Raw genomic sequence first — 13727 nt, 5'->3', positions numbered from 1 at the left:
TTGTTTTCTCCAAAAACTGAATTATTTTGCTTCTGAAAGTTACCCTCGGTTTTGTTTTGAAGTGGATTCAGAATTATTCAATGTAAAAGATTGAGCTTTATTGGAATTACCATCGACTAATATTGTTTTCTTAAACAAAAAGCCTACAACATTAATTTCTTTTTGACCAACTAATATTAAATTCTTCTGAGAAAGTTAGTTAACACAAATAATCATATCTTAAAATTAAAAGTAGTGTCGCGTGTTCTTTTCTAGTCCTGTTTTCTGTTGAATATAGTAACTTAGTTTTTATCAAAATAAAAAACAACTTAACATTTTCAAAAAGGTAAGCATAAGGGCCATTGCGTTTATAAAAAAAGTGTAGATCCAAGGCAAATATCTCTCAATATTTAAATAATATTAACCAAATTATCAGAGTAATTAACTAATATGGATCAACATCGAACTAGACAGGATCGAAGATTAATATAGATATGTGAACATTATAGTTATACTACTTAAACCATTTTAAACGTGTTATATGTTTTTTTCACGTAACGCTGATGGGTCTAATATTCGATTCGGTAGTCTGAAGAGACGCAAGCTTCAGATCAAGATCAAGTCCAACTGAGTTACCCGACTCGGATACTTCCGGAGCTTGATATCCAAGACAAGGATTGACTGATCCTTGTTTCCAAACAACATCTGTGGTCGACCCAAAATGATCATTACATGGAATGGTATTATTTTCTTCAACGTTGCCGGCGAAAACCTGTTGAACATATAGATTGACAAACAATTTTATAACTCATTAAGAAGCCATATGTTCATGTGCACTTATTATTAGAGCTTAATTTAATGTAAAACTCGACTTTTTGTTTATCAAATATTGACATTTAGTATGTAAAATAAATAGGAATTCTTTTTTTCTTTTGAGAAAAAATAAATAGGAATTCCTTTTACTAAAGCAGTATAAATTTTCTTTTAAAATCTTTGAAGATGTGACTTTTTCCGTTAAGGAATTTACTTAAAGATTTTTTTTTGCAAAGTTTTTTTTTTAAAATTTCGTACCTAGAGTTAAAATTCTTTTTGTTATGTATAAAAGATTAAAACTTGCCATATCGAAGAGACTGGTGCGGCGTCTCTTGTGATGGAGAGTCGTGGCTTGACGGAGAAAGTATTTTTGAGCATGACTTGCCACTTGTGTCGGAGATTTTGTAACGACAAAGTTTCTAGAGATTCCCCTCCAGTCTCCTTTTCCAAGCTTTTCTAATCCATTTAAAAATGTACGGTGCTCTTCCTCCGTCCATGGAACCCCTACTCATTAAAAAGATATTCATAATCCTATCTAAAAAATAGCCGAGTCTAATGATCAGGTTGTATAGATGCATCATTTTTTGCTTCACAATGAAATTTACACAAATATATTGCATGCTCTTGGCAAAGTTTGAAATCTAGTCTAATCGATTAATTGACATAGGGGAATAGTTGATTATAATACGGCCACATGTCATGTTTTTGTTAAAAAGCGTTTAATTCTATATAAATGATCAACAAGTTGACAAATTTTTTTATATATAATGATATATTCTAAAATTTTAAAATATGTCAAAACCAATCATAATCTAATGGAAAACCCCAAACAAGTATATGTAAATATGTCAAAGTTGTAACCCTTTTTGCGGTCGGGTGTTCTGTGGGTGAGACCGTCCGAGAGATAACCGGCGAAGGAAGAGGAAGAGGTAGAACATGCGGGCAAGCAATCCATGCTAAAGCTTTTCTTCATTGCGGCGGCTAAAAGTGACGACGGTGGAGGAGGAGGAGGTTGCGGAGAAGAGCCTCTAGTGTCTACATGAACACCAAAGAGCCTAATGACTCTTGTTTTGTAAGAAGAACATGTCCTTGAGTTATGTCCTACGTTTCCACAGTTTGAGCATCTTCTGCCCATTGCAATGAATGAGAGAGAGAAGTAGAGATGATGTTGATGAAGAGAGATTTGGGGGTTTATGTAAAATGGTGGATAGCATAGAGAGATAATATGATTGGATAGACCAAGTTTATTTACTGGAGGATTTTACAACTTAGATTATGTAGTCCAAGTTGGTGTTTTCTAAGTTTAGCCAATAAGAAGGCAAGCTCACACTAAAAATCAAAAGGGGAAACATGTCTTTATCAGTGATGTATTAATTATCATAATATGAACTAGGATGTAGATTCTTATATAACATGATATGTGCTCATCAATAAATCTTAATGTATCTTTCACAGTAATCTTTTTTTTATATATAAATCTATATATCTATACTATTATTTGCGAATTAAATTTATTGATTTGTCATTATCTCTTTGATTTTAGCTAATTTTACTTATTTATCATGTTTTTATTAAATTTTAGCTAAATCATTGATTTATTATTTTTTAGATGAGTCACTAATTTATTAATTTAAAAAAATACCCCTTATGAATCTTGTACATAAATAAAAACGAATTTGATTTTAATAATAATAAATTTATATGTTATATCAAAATTTAGTTAGTTTTTCTTATTTGTCATTTTTATTAGGTTTTAGTCTTTTAGATAGGTTATTGATTTACTATTAGTTTCTAACTGATTCACTAATTTATTAATTTAAAAAATACCCTCAATGAATTTTATATATAATTAAAACGTTTTTTTCAATAATATAAAGTTTATATGTTATATTAAATATTAAATAATTGATTATAAAATAATATAATAAAAGGGCCATAATAAAAACATCAAAAATTTAAAAAATAAGATAATTCTTATATATATTGTGTTGCTATCTGAAAACAATATTTTGATTATAAAAGTTAAAAATTAAGATAAAAAAAAACAATTTATAATTAAATATCAGTCAACCAAAAAATTTATATAAAGATATTTCCTAAACTATTTCTAAGATATATATGAGTGTTTTAAAAAACTTAACACAATAATAAGTATATATTTTGATTAAAAAAATATATGACATATATAAATACTTTGATGTTTGATTTATCTATTTTAAAACATAAATAATAACTTATTATGTTGGTTTTAGATTAATAACATAAACTAATAAGTATTCATAGGAAGATTATGTCTGCATTTATGGGCAAAACATCTAGTATATATACTATTATTTGAGAAGTAAATTTGCTGATTTTTCATGTTTTCCTTAATTTTAGGTTTAGTCATATTTTACAATCAATTATTAATATTAATAAATAATTTTATTGATTTAGCTGATAATTTATCATTATCTTGAGAATAACTAAAAAAAATCGAATGATAATATCATAGTTAATAGTTTTATAATATATTTCTTGGAGTCCAAGCTTGTATTTGTAGATGAATGATCTATAATAGTTTTGTTTGTGGTATGTTTTGTGAATTGCATGTGCATTCCTTTAGTTGTGATTTTTTTTGTAAAATTTGAAAAGATATTAATGAAACTTTTTGGTAAATATGTTCACTTTCCACAATATTATCTTGCCAAAATTACTTGACATAATTGAAGTTATTGATTCAACTTCAATAGCAAAACACAATAATACAAAAAATTAATCAAATTTATTATAACTAAGGGATAAGAATTCTCAAGAAAACTTAGGTGATGATTGTTTGGGTGGTTTTTAGATTTTAGATTTTAGATTTTAGATTTTGGTTTTTGGCTTTTAGATTTTAATTTTTAGATTTTGGATTTTATTTTATGGTTTTTGATTCTGCAGTAGATTTTTGTTTTTAGAAAAACATGAATGGTGATTTTGGTTTTTAGATTTTGGTTTTTGTTTAAAAAATAATAACAATTAAATTTTTGGATTTTGATCTTGATTTTGCTTGTAGTTTTATTTTTAAGAAAAAGTTGGCTAATGATTTTTTAATTTTAATTTTTAAATATGTAATTAATTATTTTTGCTTGAAGTTGAAATAATAATTAATAACAAAATATTACTACACACATCAAATATTACATACCTACGATGACTTACATGGCAGTCGTCTAGGTATAACAAAATATTGATTTTTTAATTTTATACTGGACGACTTATGTGTAAGTCGTTCAGGAAAAGTCAAATTTCTGACATAATCCGGTCAAACGCAAAACTAACTCGTTTACCCTAGACGACTTCCATGTGAGATAACTTGTTTAGCACACATATATCTTTTCCAAGCACCCAGAATCCCAAACAAAAGTGACCCACGAAGAATCAGCTTCAACGCCTCATTAAACCATAAAAATTTTAGAATCAAAATCTTGAGTTTTTTTGGATGAATATGGAAATAAAGTGAAAGAGATGTTGTTTTTAGTTCATAAGAATTGCGAAAGAATGAGTGTAAGTCGATTTGAGGTGCATTAAGAGCTTCAGATTGGTTGTTCATGGTGGTTGGTGTATTGATGTCAATGACAATCTTGTAAATACTTGAAGATGATGAGGTTGAGAGAGTAAAAACGTCATTTTTGGAAAAAAGAACTAATGGCATTTTCGTGAATAATATGAACTTGTGGGTGAATAGGGCAAAAGAAAAATTCAAAAAAATATGGGTTAGTTCTAGGGTTGAATTTGAATTTTGAGTCAAATTTGCAAATAGACCTAAAATATTTACTTTAGTAATATAAATTATTTTATATATGTTTATAATAGATTTCATTTAGTAATATTATACCGATTATATATACATATAAGAATTATTTTATTTTTTTAAATTTTGGATGTTTATATATATATATATCACATAATATATAATTACCCCTAAATTAAAAACGAATTTTATTACTTTTATAATCATGATTATCTAAAAATATTCTATATCATGTTATCCAAAAATATTTTACATTATAATATTTTAAAATAAAATATAAATCTATGTATGTAGTTTTATGTATATATGAGTGTGCTCAAGTTTATTTTACGTAATAAAAGGTGCTTTATCAAAATATAAAAGTTATTGTATATAAATATTTAATATTTAATTAATTAGTAAATTTCTTGTTTTCCATAATTTTAGTTTTAGTCATATTTCATGATCAGTTATATCTTAATAGATAATTTGAATGATTTAACTGATAATTTATCATTATGTTGAGAATAATTAAAAAAATCTAATGATAATATCATAGTTATTTACTTTAGTAATATTAAAATATTATATACTTCTTTATATTACATTTGGGTTAGTAATATTAAAAAGATTTTATTTTAATATAGATTTCACATTTATACTATTATTTGAGAAGTAAATTTGCTGATTTGTCATGATTTCCATGATTTTAAGTAATTTTTATTATTTATCATATTTTTAATAATTTTAGTTGATAATTTTTCTTAGTTTTCTTATTTTGTTTATTTTGTTTATTTTAAAATAATTTTAATTGGTAATTATAAGATTTTGCTCATTTGTTAACTTTTTCATGATTTTAAGTTATTTTGCTTATTTATCATATTTTTAATAATTTTAGTTGATAATTTTGATAATTTTGTTTATTTTGTTTATTTTAAAATAATTTCAATTGAAAATTATAAGATTTTGCTCATTTGTTAACTTTTTCATGATTTTAAATTATTTTGCTTATGTAGCATATTTTTTATTATTTTAGTTGGAAATTTTCTTATTTGGCTTATTTATCATATTTTAAAATAATTTTAGATTAACTTATTAAATTGGTTAATCAATATTATTATAACTTTGTAACTTTCACGAGTTATGCTAGAATTTTTATCATTCTATTAGTTAGAATTTTTATCATTCTATTAGTAAGTGATATTTATCGTAGGCTGTTTTAAAAAAAATCGTAGGCTCTTATATTTTATAATGTACAAACTAGGTGATTTTTCCGTGCTAATGCACAGATATAAATATTTATAAAGTAAATATACTATAATAATTGGTAGATATTTTACTTTTATTTTAAATTAATTTATAATTACTTTGAATTTTAAATGAATTTATAATTATTTTTAATTTTAAATTAATTTATAATTTGTATTTATAATTTATATTTATAGTTTATATTAATAATATTATATTACTTTAGTTAGACTTATAATATTAGATATGTTATATCTAGTCGTTTTGTTGTTCTTAAAGTCAATTTAGTTATTATTTAGGTATATTAGATTGCATCTATTTCTCTGAATTCAACTATAATATTTTTATTTTACATACATTAAAATTTTGATTAATTTTATTATTTGCATTTAGGCTGGTTGTTGTCCGAGATATGCAAATATATTTTAGAAAAATTATGTATAACTTAAGATATATTATGCTTAGAGAAAAATAAAAGATAAACCAAATTGTCTGATTTCAGATTACATAAATTAATATAACGATAATATTCTGAAGTCTCATGCATAAATACAAATTTTACAAAAGAACTAAATTGTAGCGGTTGGTTAATACTTTATTTTCATTTTTAATATATTTTGAGTAATCGTATAATTTATATTTACAAAATAAATAAATTATTATTATAAATTTATTTATTCTCATTGTAAGTAAATGTTTGATTTTAGATATAAGTTGGATTATTTGAGTCACTCATGTTGTGAATATATTGGGTTATATATATTCTTTAAAATTCAAACTTAAGTATAATTATTTTTGATTATAGTTAAGTCAAATAAAATTAGTTTTATTTATCGCTTCAATATGCATATATTTTCATTATATTTATCAAATTATATGTTGATGTTTTAAAAATATTAGAAAATGAAGTGATATTCAATAGGAATTTACATACATAAATAACTGATAAAATTTTGGAAACTCATGAACACATATCAATATTTACAATAATTAAAATATTTTATAAATTCTAAATATTTTTATGGTTTAGATTTATTGAATGGTAAACATAAACTTATTTTAAATAATACTAAAACTGAGAATTAGATTTTCTTGGGTATTTTAATTATGATTAGATTAAGTTCCACAAACATAAAACCATAAAATCAAAAAGCAAACTAAATATTGCGAAAACGAATAATTCTAATAATGATAAATATGATATATATACCTCCTTAAAGTATATAATACATGCAATTTTCAAAATATTTTTAATTATTTGATCAAACGATATTTATTGTTAAAATATTTTATTTATTATTGACTATAATATCTTTCAATTATAGCAAAAAAAAAATATGTATATATTAAATTAAATATATATATATATAATATGATTTCTCAAAAACAATCATAAATTTTTTACTTCTTATTTTTAAGAGATATAAAACATTTTAATAATGATAAAATATAATAGTGACTTAGATTAAATAAATATGAAAACAAATAATTTTGAATAATGATAAAATATAATATATCTACCTCGTTAAAGTATACATTGTTATGCTATTTTAAAATATTTTTTTACTATTTGATCAAAAATTTTATTGTTAAAATTTATTTTTTGTTTTTATATCTCTTAAAAATAAGCAGTAAAAACATTTATGATTGTTATTTCATAAATCATATTATATAAGTAAAATTTAATTTATAGATTTTTTCTATAATTGAAAGATATTATAATAAACCAAATATGTGAAAAAATTAAATATTTCAATAATTATAAACTATTTTCAGTCAATTAAACATACATCAGTTTTTATGTTATTATTTTATGTAATCATCTAAGAAAATAAATTGATATATAAAAAAAATATTTCTATGAATTTGAAAATATTGTTTTTGTATTGTTTAAATTATATTTTAAAAGAAATAATATTTCTTTTTCTAGTATCAAGATTATATGTGTGAACTTTTTTTACGATATTACATTATATACAAATATATATTTTTCATCTAAAAAAATATAGATATAAGAAAGCATTTTATTACTTAGAAGTATATTGTGGTGGAGAAAATAATGTTGCTGACAAAAAAAAAGTTTAGAAGTATATTGTATGTTATTTAAAAATATTTTTAAAATGGTATATTACTATTTTGTGAACTTTCCTTTTAATGAAAACATATTATATATACATATATTTTCGTTTTAAATTCATTTTTTAAACTTTATAATTTTTTCTTTTTTTATTGTATATGTTATTTGGAAAAAATAAAAAGGAAACCAAATAAAAAAATCACCAATATATAGTATTTAAATGTAAAATCTTTAATTTATTAAGGATACCTCGGTAATTAACCATCATAAGAATAAACGTGAGTGCGACACATAGGAAACTGACTTATCAAATAAAGTTATAGAGATGCTAATAATTTATTATATTTTATGCTCAATTATAATAATTAATTATATTTTATGCTCAATTATTAATTTAATATATAATTTTAGCAATTTACATGATAATTTATTATTATCTTGAAAATAATTAAAAATTATAACGATCATTTCATAGTTAAACTTATATTATATTTACCTTAGTATTATTGAAATATTATTATATATGTTTATATCATATTTGGTTTACTGATATTAAACGGATTTTATTTTAATATATATCACATAAGGTAGAATGAAACATTTATCTTTTAAAATAAATGTTTTAGGACAATCAAAATTACTTATTGTAATAATTTCTGAAAAGGTGGACAAATAATTCAAAGTATTTATTAATACTATTATTTGCGAAATGATTTTTTCGCTCTCATATTAAATATGTAATGTTTATAGTTACCCTTAATAAATTATCGAGTAAAATATATTTGATATCTTCATTACTAGAAAGATTTTATACATGTTATCCAAAATTACTTTACTTCATAATATTTAAAAATTAATATAAATCCATGTATATAGTTTTGTGTATATATGAATGTTTACAAGTTTATTTTATGTAATAAATGATATTTTATGATAAAATACTTTATCCTATGTATAAAATTAATAATATATCTATTTACATTTTTCTTGTAAACTTATTACGCCCGCAAGTGCAGGCAAAACACGTTGTAATATATAATTAACCATAAATTTAAAACAAATTTCATTAGTTTTAAAATCATCATTATCTAAAATTATTCTATATTATGTTATCCAAAAATATTTTAAATCATAATATTTTTAAAATATATATAAATCCATGTATATAGTTTTATGTGTACGTATATAAATGTTTTCAAGTTTATATTACGTAATAAAAGATATTTTATCAAAATAAAAAGTTAATTGTATATAAATTTTTAATATTTAATTTATTAAAAATATTTCAAAAAAATAAAAATAATTTATTCTAATGGGTTTTGAATTGATAATATATCTATTTATAATTTTTTGTAAAATTATTAAGCCCGCAATTGCAGTCAAAATACCTAGTATATACGTATATAACTTTGGTATTTATGTTTTATAGAATCTGTGATTTGAAGAACGATGTATAAGTTATCAATAACGGAGTGAACAAAAAAAGCTATAATGAGAATGGAATCTACATGTATTTATATACTATCATAAAGGTCCATATCTTTCTGCAAAAGAAATGTAGCTTTGTGGTTGAGAGGGAGGAGACTTGGATCCTCCAATAGTTTTGGGGAGGTGGGTAGTTGGATAACCTAATAAAATGAGGAAAATAAAATAAATAAAACTATAATAATTTCCTCTTTTTTTTTTTGTAAATTAGAAACGACAAAAGGGCCTTATTTATTTGAAAAAAACACGTAATATATATTTATAGGTTTTGTTCGATAGAATATACTAATTTGGATCTTATGTTTCTCCAGTATATTAGTTGGACGGAAGAGTCATCAATATATATACTTTTATTTTACCAATTTGCTTGATATTATCAAATATTATAATCGATAATGGTTAGTCGACAAAGCACAACTACCCAACATGCATTTACTATTATATTATGGTTAGAACTTAGAATTTCTCCGCAGTATGGAGATTCTATTGTTAAGTTAGGAATGCCGAGTTAGTAGTTAGTATTGGAGGACAATGATTCATATTTGATCATAGAATAATCTTTTAATGTCGATTCCATCTTTCACATACTGTATATAGTATGCATACTTTTATTTGACCAAAAAGAAAGTATGAATACTTTAACGGGGATTCATATTCATCTTTAAATAATCTATTAATCGTGACAAGAAATATACACTAACTGATCAATTATAGCGTTATATCCTACATCGATTCTATATGGTTTAGATACTTAATGTGGATTCATATTGATCCTATACGAATCTTTTGATGTTGATTTTATCCAACGAACATATAATATGATTATATGATATGATGGGGGTTCATGTTGATAATATAATAATCTATGAATGCTGATTCATTTACTTTTGTCAAATATTAATGTTGATTCATATGGGGACAATAGTGGGGATTCATGATTTATCATATCCGATTTATGTTGCCAGCATATAATTCGGTTACTTAAATTCTACAATTAATGAAATTTGATCTTAGTAAGAAGTTGTCTTCTTAGGCTACAACAATTCAGAAGGTTGGGGATCATGATTTATCATAACATATACCATTCATGTTGATCAGATCAGAAGGGGTCTGATTTCAACGAGATCAGAAGAGATGGAGACCCATAACTCAAAATCATCGTTTTTGTTTTGTGCCCAACAAGTAACTAGATGATTTTACCAAGATTAAAGAGTTCATGATATTAAATTAGACGAGTTTTCAATTTAAAACCAATTGGTGATAAATTGATTAGTTCATATATTTTATATTATTTATGACGACTTTGTCTCTAATACAGGAAAGGACTTTTTTTATAAGAATTATTTTGGCTTGATTGGCAAAACTGGAGATACTAACTCGAATTTGTAGCAACCCTAATGTGAATTTACTCAGTTATATATATTTACTGTACTGGAGCACTAACATCTATAAATCTGTAGATCTGTTCCGTGTTTAAAAAAGACAGTAGATCTGTTCTATTGCATACGTTTGAGTTTCTCCTGTAATCTTTACACATATTTTAGGACACTAATTTGTGTATAAAAAAGCGTAAGTAATAGGGAACCACATAAATATATGGACTACCCTCGGATTGATGTAGTTTCATTTATTGCTAACGCTATCATACAAGGGGATGTATTTCTATGACCTATCGCTACGTACAGCCAAAAACCTGGTGAGTGGAGGTAAATATTCTGCGGTTACGAGACGGATTCTACGGCTATTTTATGTTTAGAGAAGGTCTTAGATTTTGTTCGTAAGCAAAATATATATTTATATCGTCGAAAGGCAACCTCTAAAAAGTAAAAAATAGATAAAATAATATCCACCTAATAAGAATAAAACCCACAGTAATTCAAATAGTCACGTGTCATAGTTATTACTTTCAGAAAAAAAAGAGAAGAAAAAAAGCCAAACCAATAAAAAGAACAAAAAAAAGACAAAACCAAAACCAAACCAACCAAGTCTTTGCAACTACTCAGAGTGTATGTTGCATTAAGGCCACCATTTGTTTTTGCAGCTGCATAAGCATTTTTCGATTCTCCTGCACCACCGACAACACTTCTCCTTGTCTCTCCATGGATGCCACTTGGCATTGAGTGATCTCATTCAAAGAATATAATATTTCAGCTTCTTCTTGAAGACTTTCTTCCACATCAACACTGTCAGCAACTGATTCTTCCAAAGAGTACTCTTGAACCTGTCTCATAATATTGTATTCATGAACTAGCAAACAATCGATAAGGATACTAATCGAAAGTGTTTCCGCAATATCCACCAAGACTTTATCAAATTTTGAAGGTAATGAGGATATAATCTTCTTCGCCAATTCTTTATCTTCAACCTTCCACCCACACGACTTCATACGAAACACAAGCTCCATTAGTTTTCCAGTGAATTCATGAATCGTTTCCGAATCCATCATTGTCAAAAGGTAAGAGGAACCAAATACAAACACTAAACTGGAGAGGCCTACATCTCTTAATTCTTCATATAAATTCAAACATATGCATGTATACTAGATCAAAAGAAAGTTCTATCTTTCTTTACAAAAAAAAAAAAATCTAATTTCAAATTATGTCAATAGATACACATACATATATCAAATAAATACGATTTGTGAACATGACAACAAAGGACTTACGAAGAAATCGATGGCATACCTTGTATAATTTTTTTGGGAACCAAAAACCACAAGCCAGACTATTACGAGGAGAGCTGCTTTATTTAATTTTTTTTTCTTTTGCACAACGTGATGAAAAGGAAAAATGTCTGAAATAGAAGTAGATAATTATCAAGGGATATTTAAAGATTGTATAATTAGTTTGGATTTTATTGTTTAGGATTTGTTGAGATTTAAGTAACTGTTTTAATACAGGGTCGGTGACTAAACCAAAAACGTTTTGGGATGGATCATAAATTATATTATCGTTCGAGTGAGTTTGATTAAGTTAAATCACACAATAAAGTTTTCATAGAAATAGTTATGAAATAAATTTTAATTATAGACGAAAACCAAGTAGGAACAAATATGAAATCAATGCTTTAATTTTAGAGAGCTATAGTTGTGAGTTACAGTGATTCTTTGAACAATAACACTAGGCCTGGGCATAATATTTCTGTAACCCGAAATTCGAACCGAACCCGAACCAAAAAATCCGATCAGTATCCGGTCTGAAATGTAAAAAATATCTAAATGGGTCTTGTAAGGTGGTACAAAACATATCCGAACCCGAAGTGTTATTAACCGAATCCGAACGGGTAACCCGAAAAAATGAAAAAACCAAAAAATCTGAAAAGATATCCGAAAAAACCGATCCTAATGTCCAAAATTATATGAAACATGAATATATACTTCAAATATTCAATTTCATATTTATTTTGATATGTTATCTAACAATGAGTATTTAAAATATAAATAACTACCTTAAATACTTAATTATATATAAATATATATATATATATATATATATATCTTATGTTTTATTTTTTAATTTTAGATTTTATTTCGGGTATATCCGAACAGATCCAATATAACCCGAATCCGAATGATATATGATTACTTTATAGGTTCTATGATGTGATACAAAGCCGACCCAAACCCGATGTGGTATATCCGAACCCGACCCGTACTTGCAAATTTACTAGAATAGGACCTAGGATGTGTTATAAAAAAGAACCGAAATTCGAAAAACCCGATCCGAACGCCAACGGGTACCCGAACGTCTAAGCCTAAATAACACGTGTATGGTCCTGCATGCTTCTTTGAAATCCTATTATAATCTTTTTTTAAAGATTTGTTTTTTTGACAAACTTGATTTTTGGTAAAACAAGCCAACCCGTTTTTTAACAACTCAACCTGAATATTTGTAGTTCACAATGTAACATGGTTCGACCGTCAATCCTGTTCAGGTTTAAAATTACTGGTTCTAAGTTTTGTACACAAACAAGGATTAAGACCATGCATCAATAACTATCACTTCCAGATGAGAATTAATTAAACGAAACACACAAATAAATACCCAAGGAAACAAAAACAACGCTTCTCTCCCTCACTCCGTCAATGCCACATGAGTGATCTCATTCGAAGAGTTTAACCTCTCTTTTAAAGAGTTTAGTTCTGCCTGGAGACATTCTCAGTGTCCGATATATCTAAAGATTCATGAACGGTTTAGTATAATGGGTTTTCTGCAAAAAAAAACCCTCAATGTGGTTTTTTTTTGCAAAGTAATCCGCAAACTCAAAAACCCACGGGTCAATCCTCCAAGTGTCAGTCAAACCGCAATATAACCCTCGGCCGTATTTATGTGTATTTGACTGTGTATAATTTTAACATTTTTTCAATACTAG

The 13727-nt window shown here is 25.3% G+C and overlaps 1 protein-coding gene across 1 annotated transcript; it reads right to left on the bottom strand.

Moving 5' to 3' along the window:
- Window positions 1-470: 470 nt before the first annotated feature.
- On the bottom strand, window positions 471-2149 carry LOC106316480. The gene is made up of 3 exons (XM_013754371.1): window positions 1654-2149; window positions 1097-1296; window positions 471-751 (listed from the first exon to the last, which is right to left on the bottom strand). Exons 1-3 carry the CDS (start codon window positions 1925-1927, stop codon window positions 530-532), a joined length of 696 nt encoding a protein of 231 aa, XP_013609825.1. The 5' UTR covers window positions 1928-2149; the 3' UTR covers window positions 471-529.
- Between the last annotated feature and the right edge of the window lie 11578 nt (window positions 2150-13727).

Source organism: Brassica oleracea, chromosome C9 (assembly GCF_000695525.1).
Source record: "Brassica oleracea var. oleracea cultivar TO1000 chromosome C9, BOL, whole genome shotgun sequence".
Classification (NCBI taxonomy): domain Eukaryota; kingdom Viridiplantae; phylum Streptophyta; class Magnoliopsida; order Brassicales; family Brassicaceae; genus Brassica; species Brassica oleracea.
This window is presented reverse-complemented; position numbering and strand designations above follow the sequence as displayed.

What these genes read in the sequence shown, in the direction of transcription:
- LOC106316480 (XM_013754371.1), bottom strand. Translation starts at nt 1,927, where the DNA reads ATGGGCAGAAGATGCTCAAACTGTGGAAACGTAGGACATAACTCAAGG. An exon ending in AACACCCGACCGCAAAAAGG is followed by an intron (nt 1,297 to 1,653) that starts GTTACAACTTTG and finishes TTTAATGAGTAG; the next exon opens with GGGTTCCATGGACGGAGGAA. An exon ending in GCACCAGTCTCTTCGATATG is followed by an intron (nt 752 to 1,096) that starts GCAAGTTTTAAT and finishes TATGTTCAACAG; the next exon opens with GTTTTCGCCGGCAACGTTGA.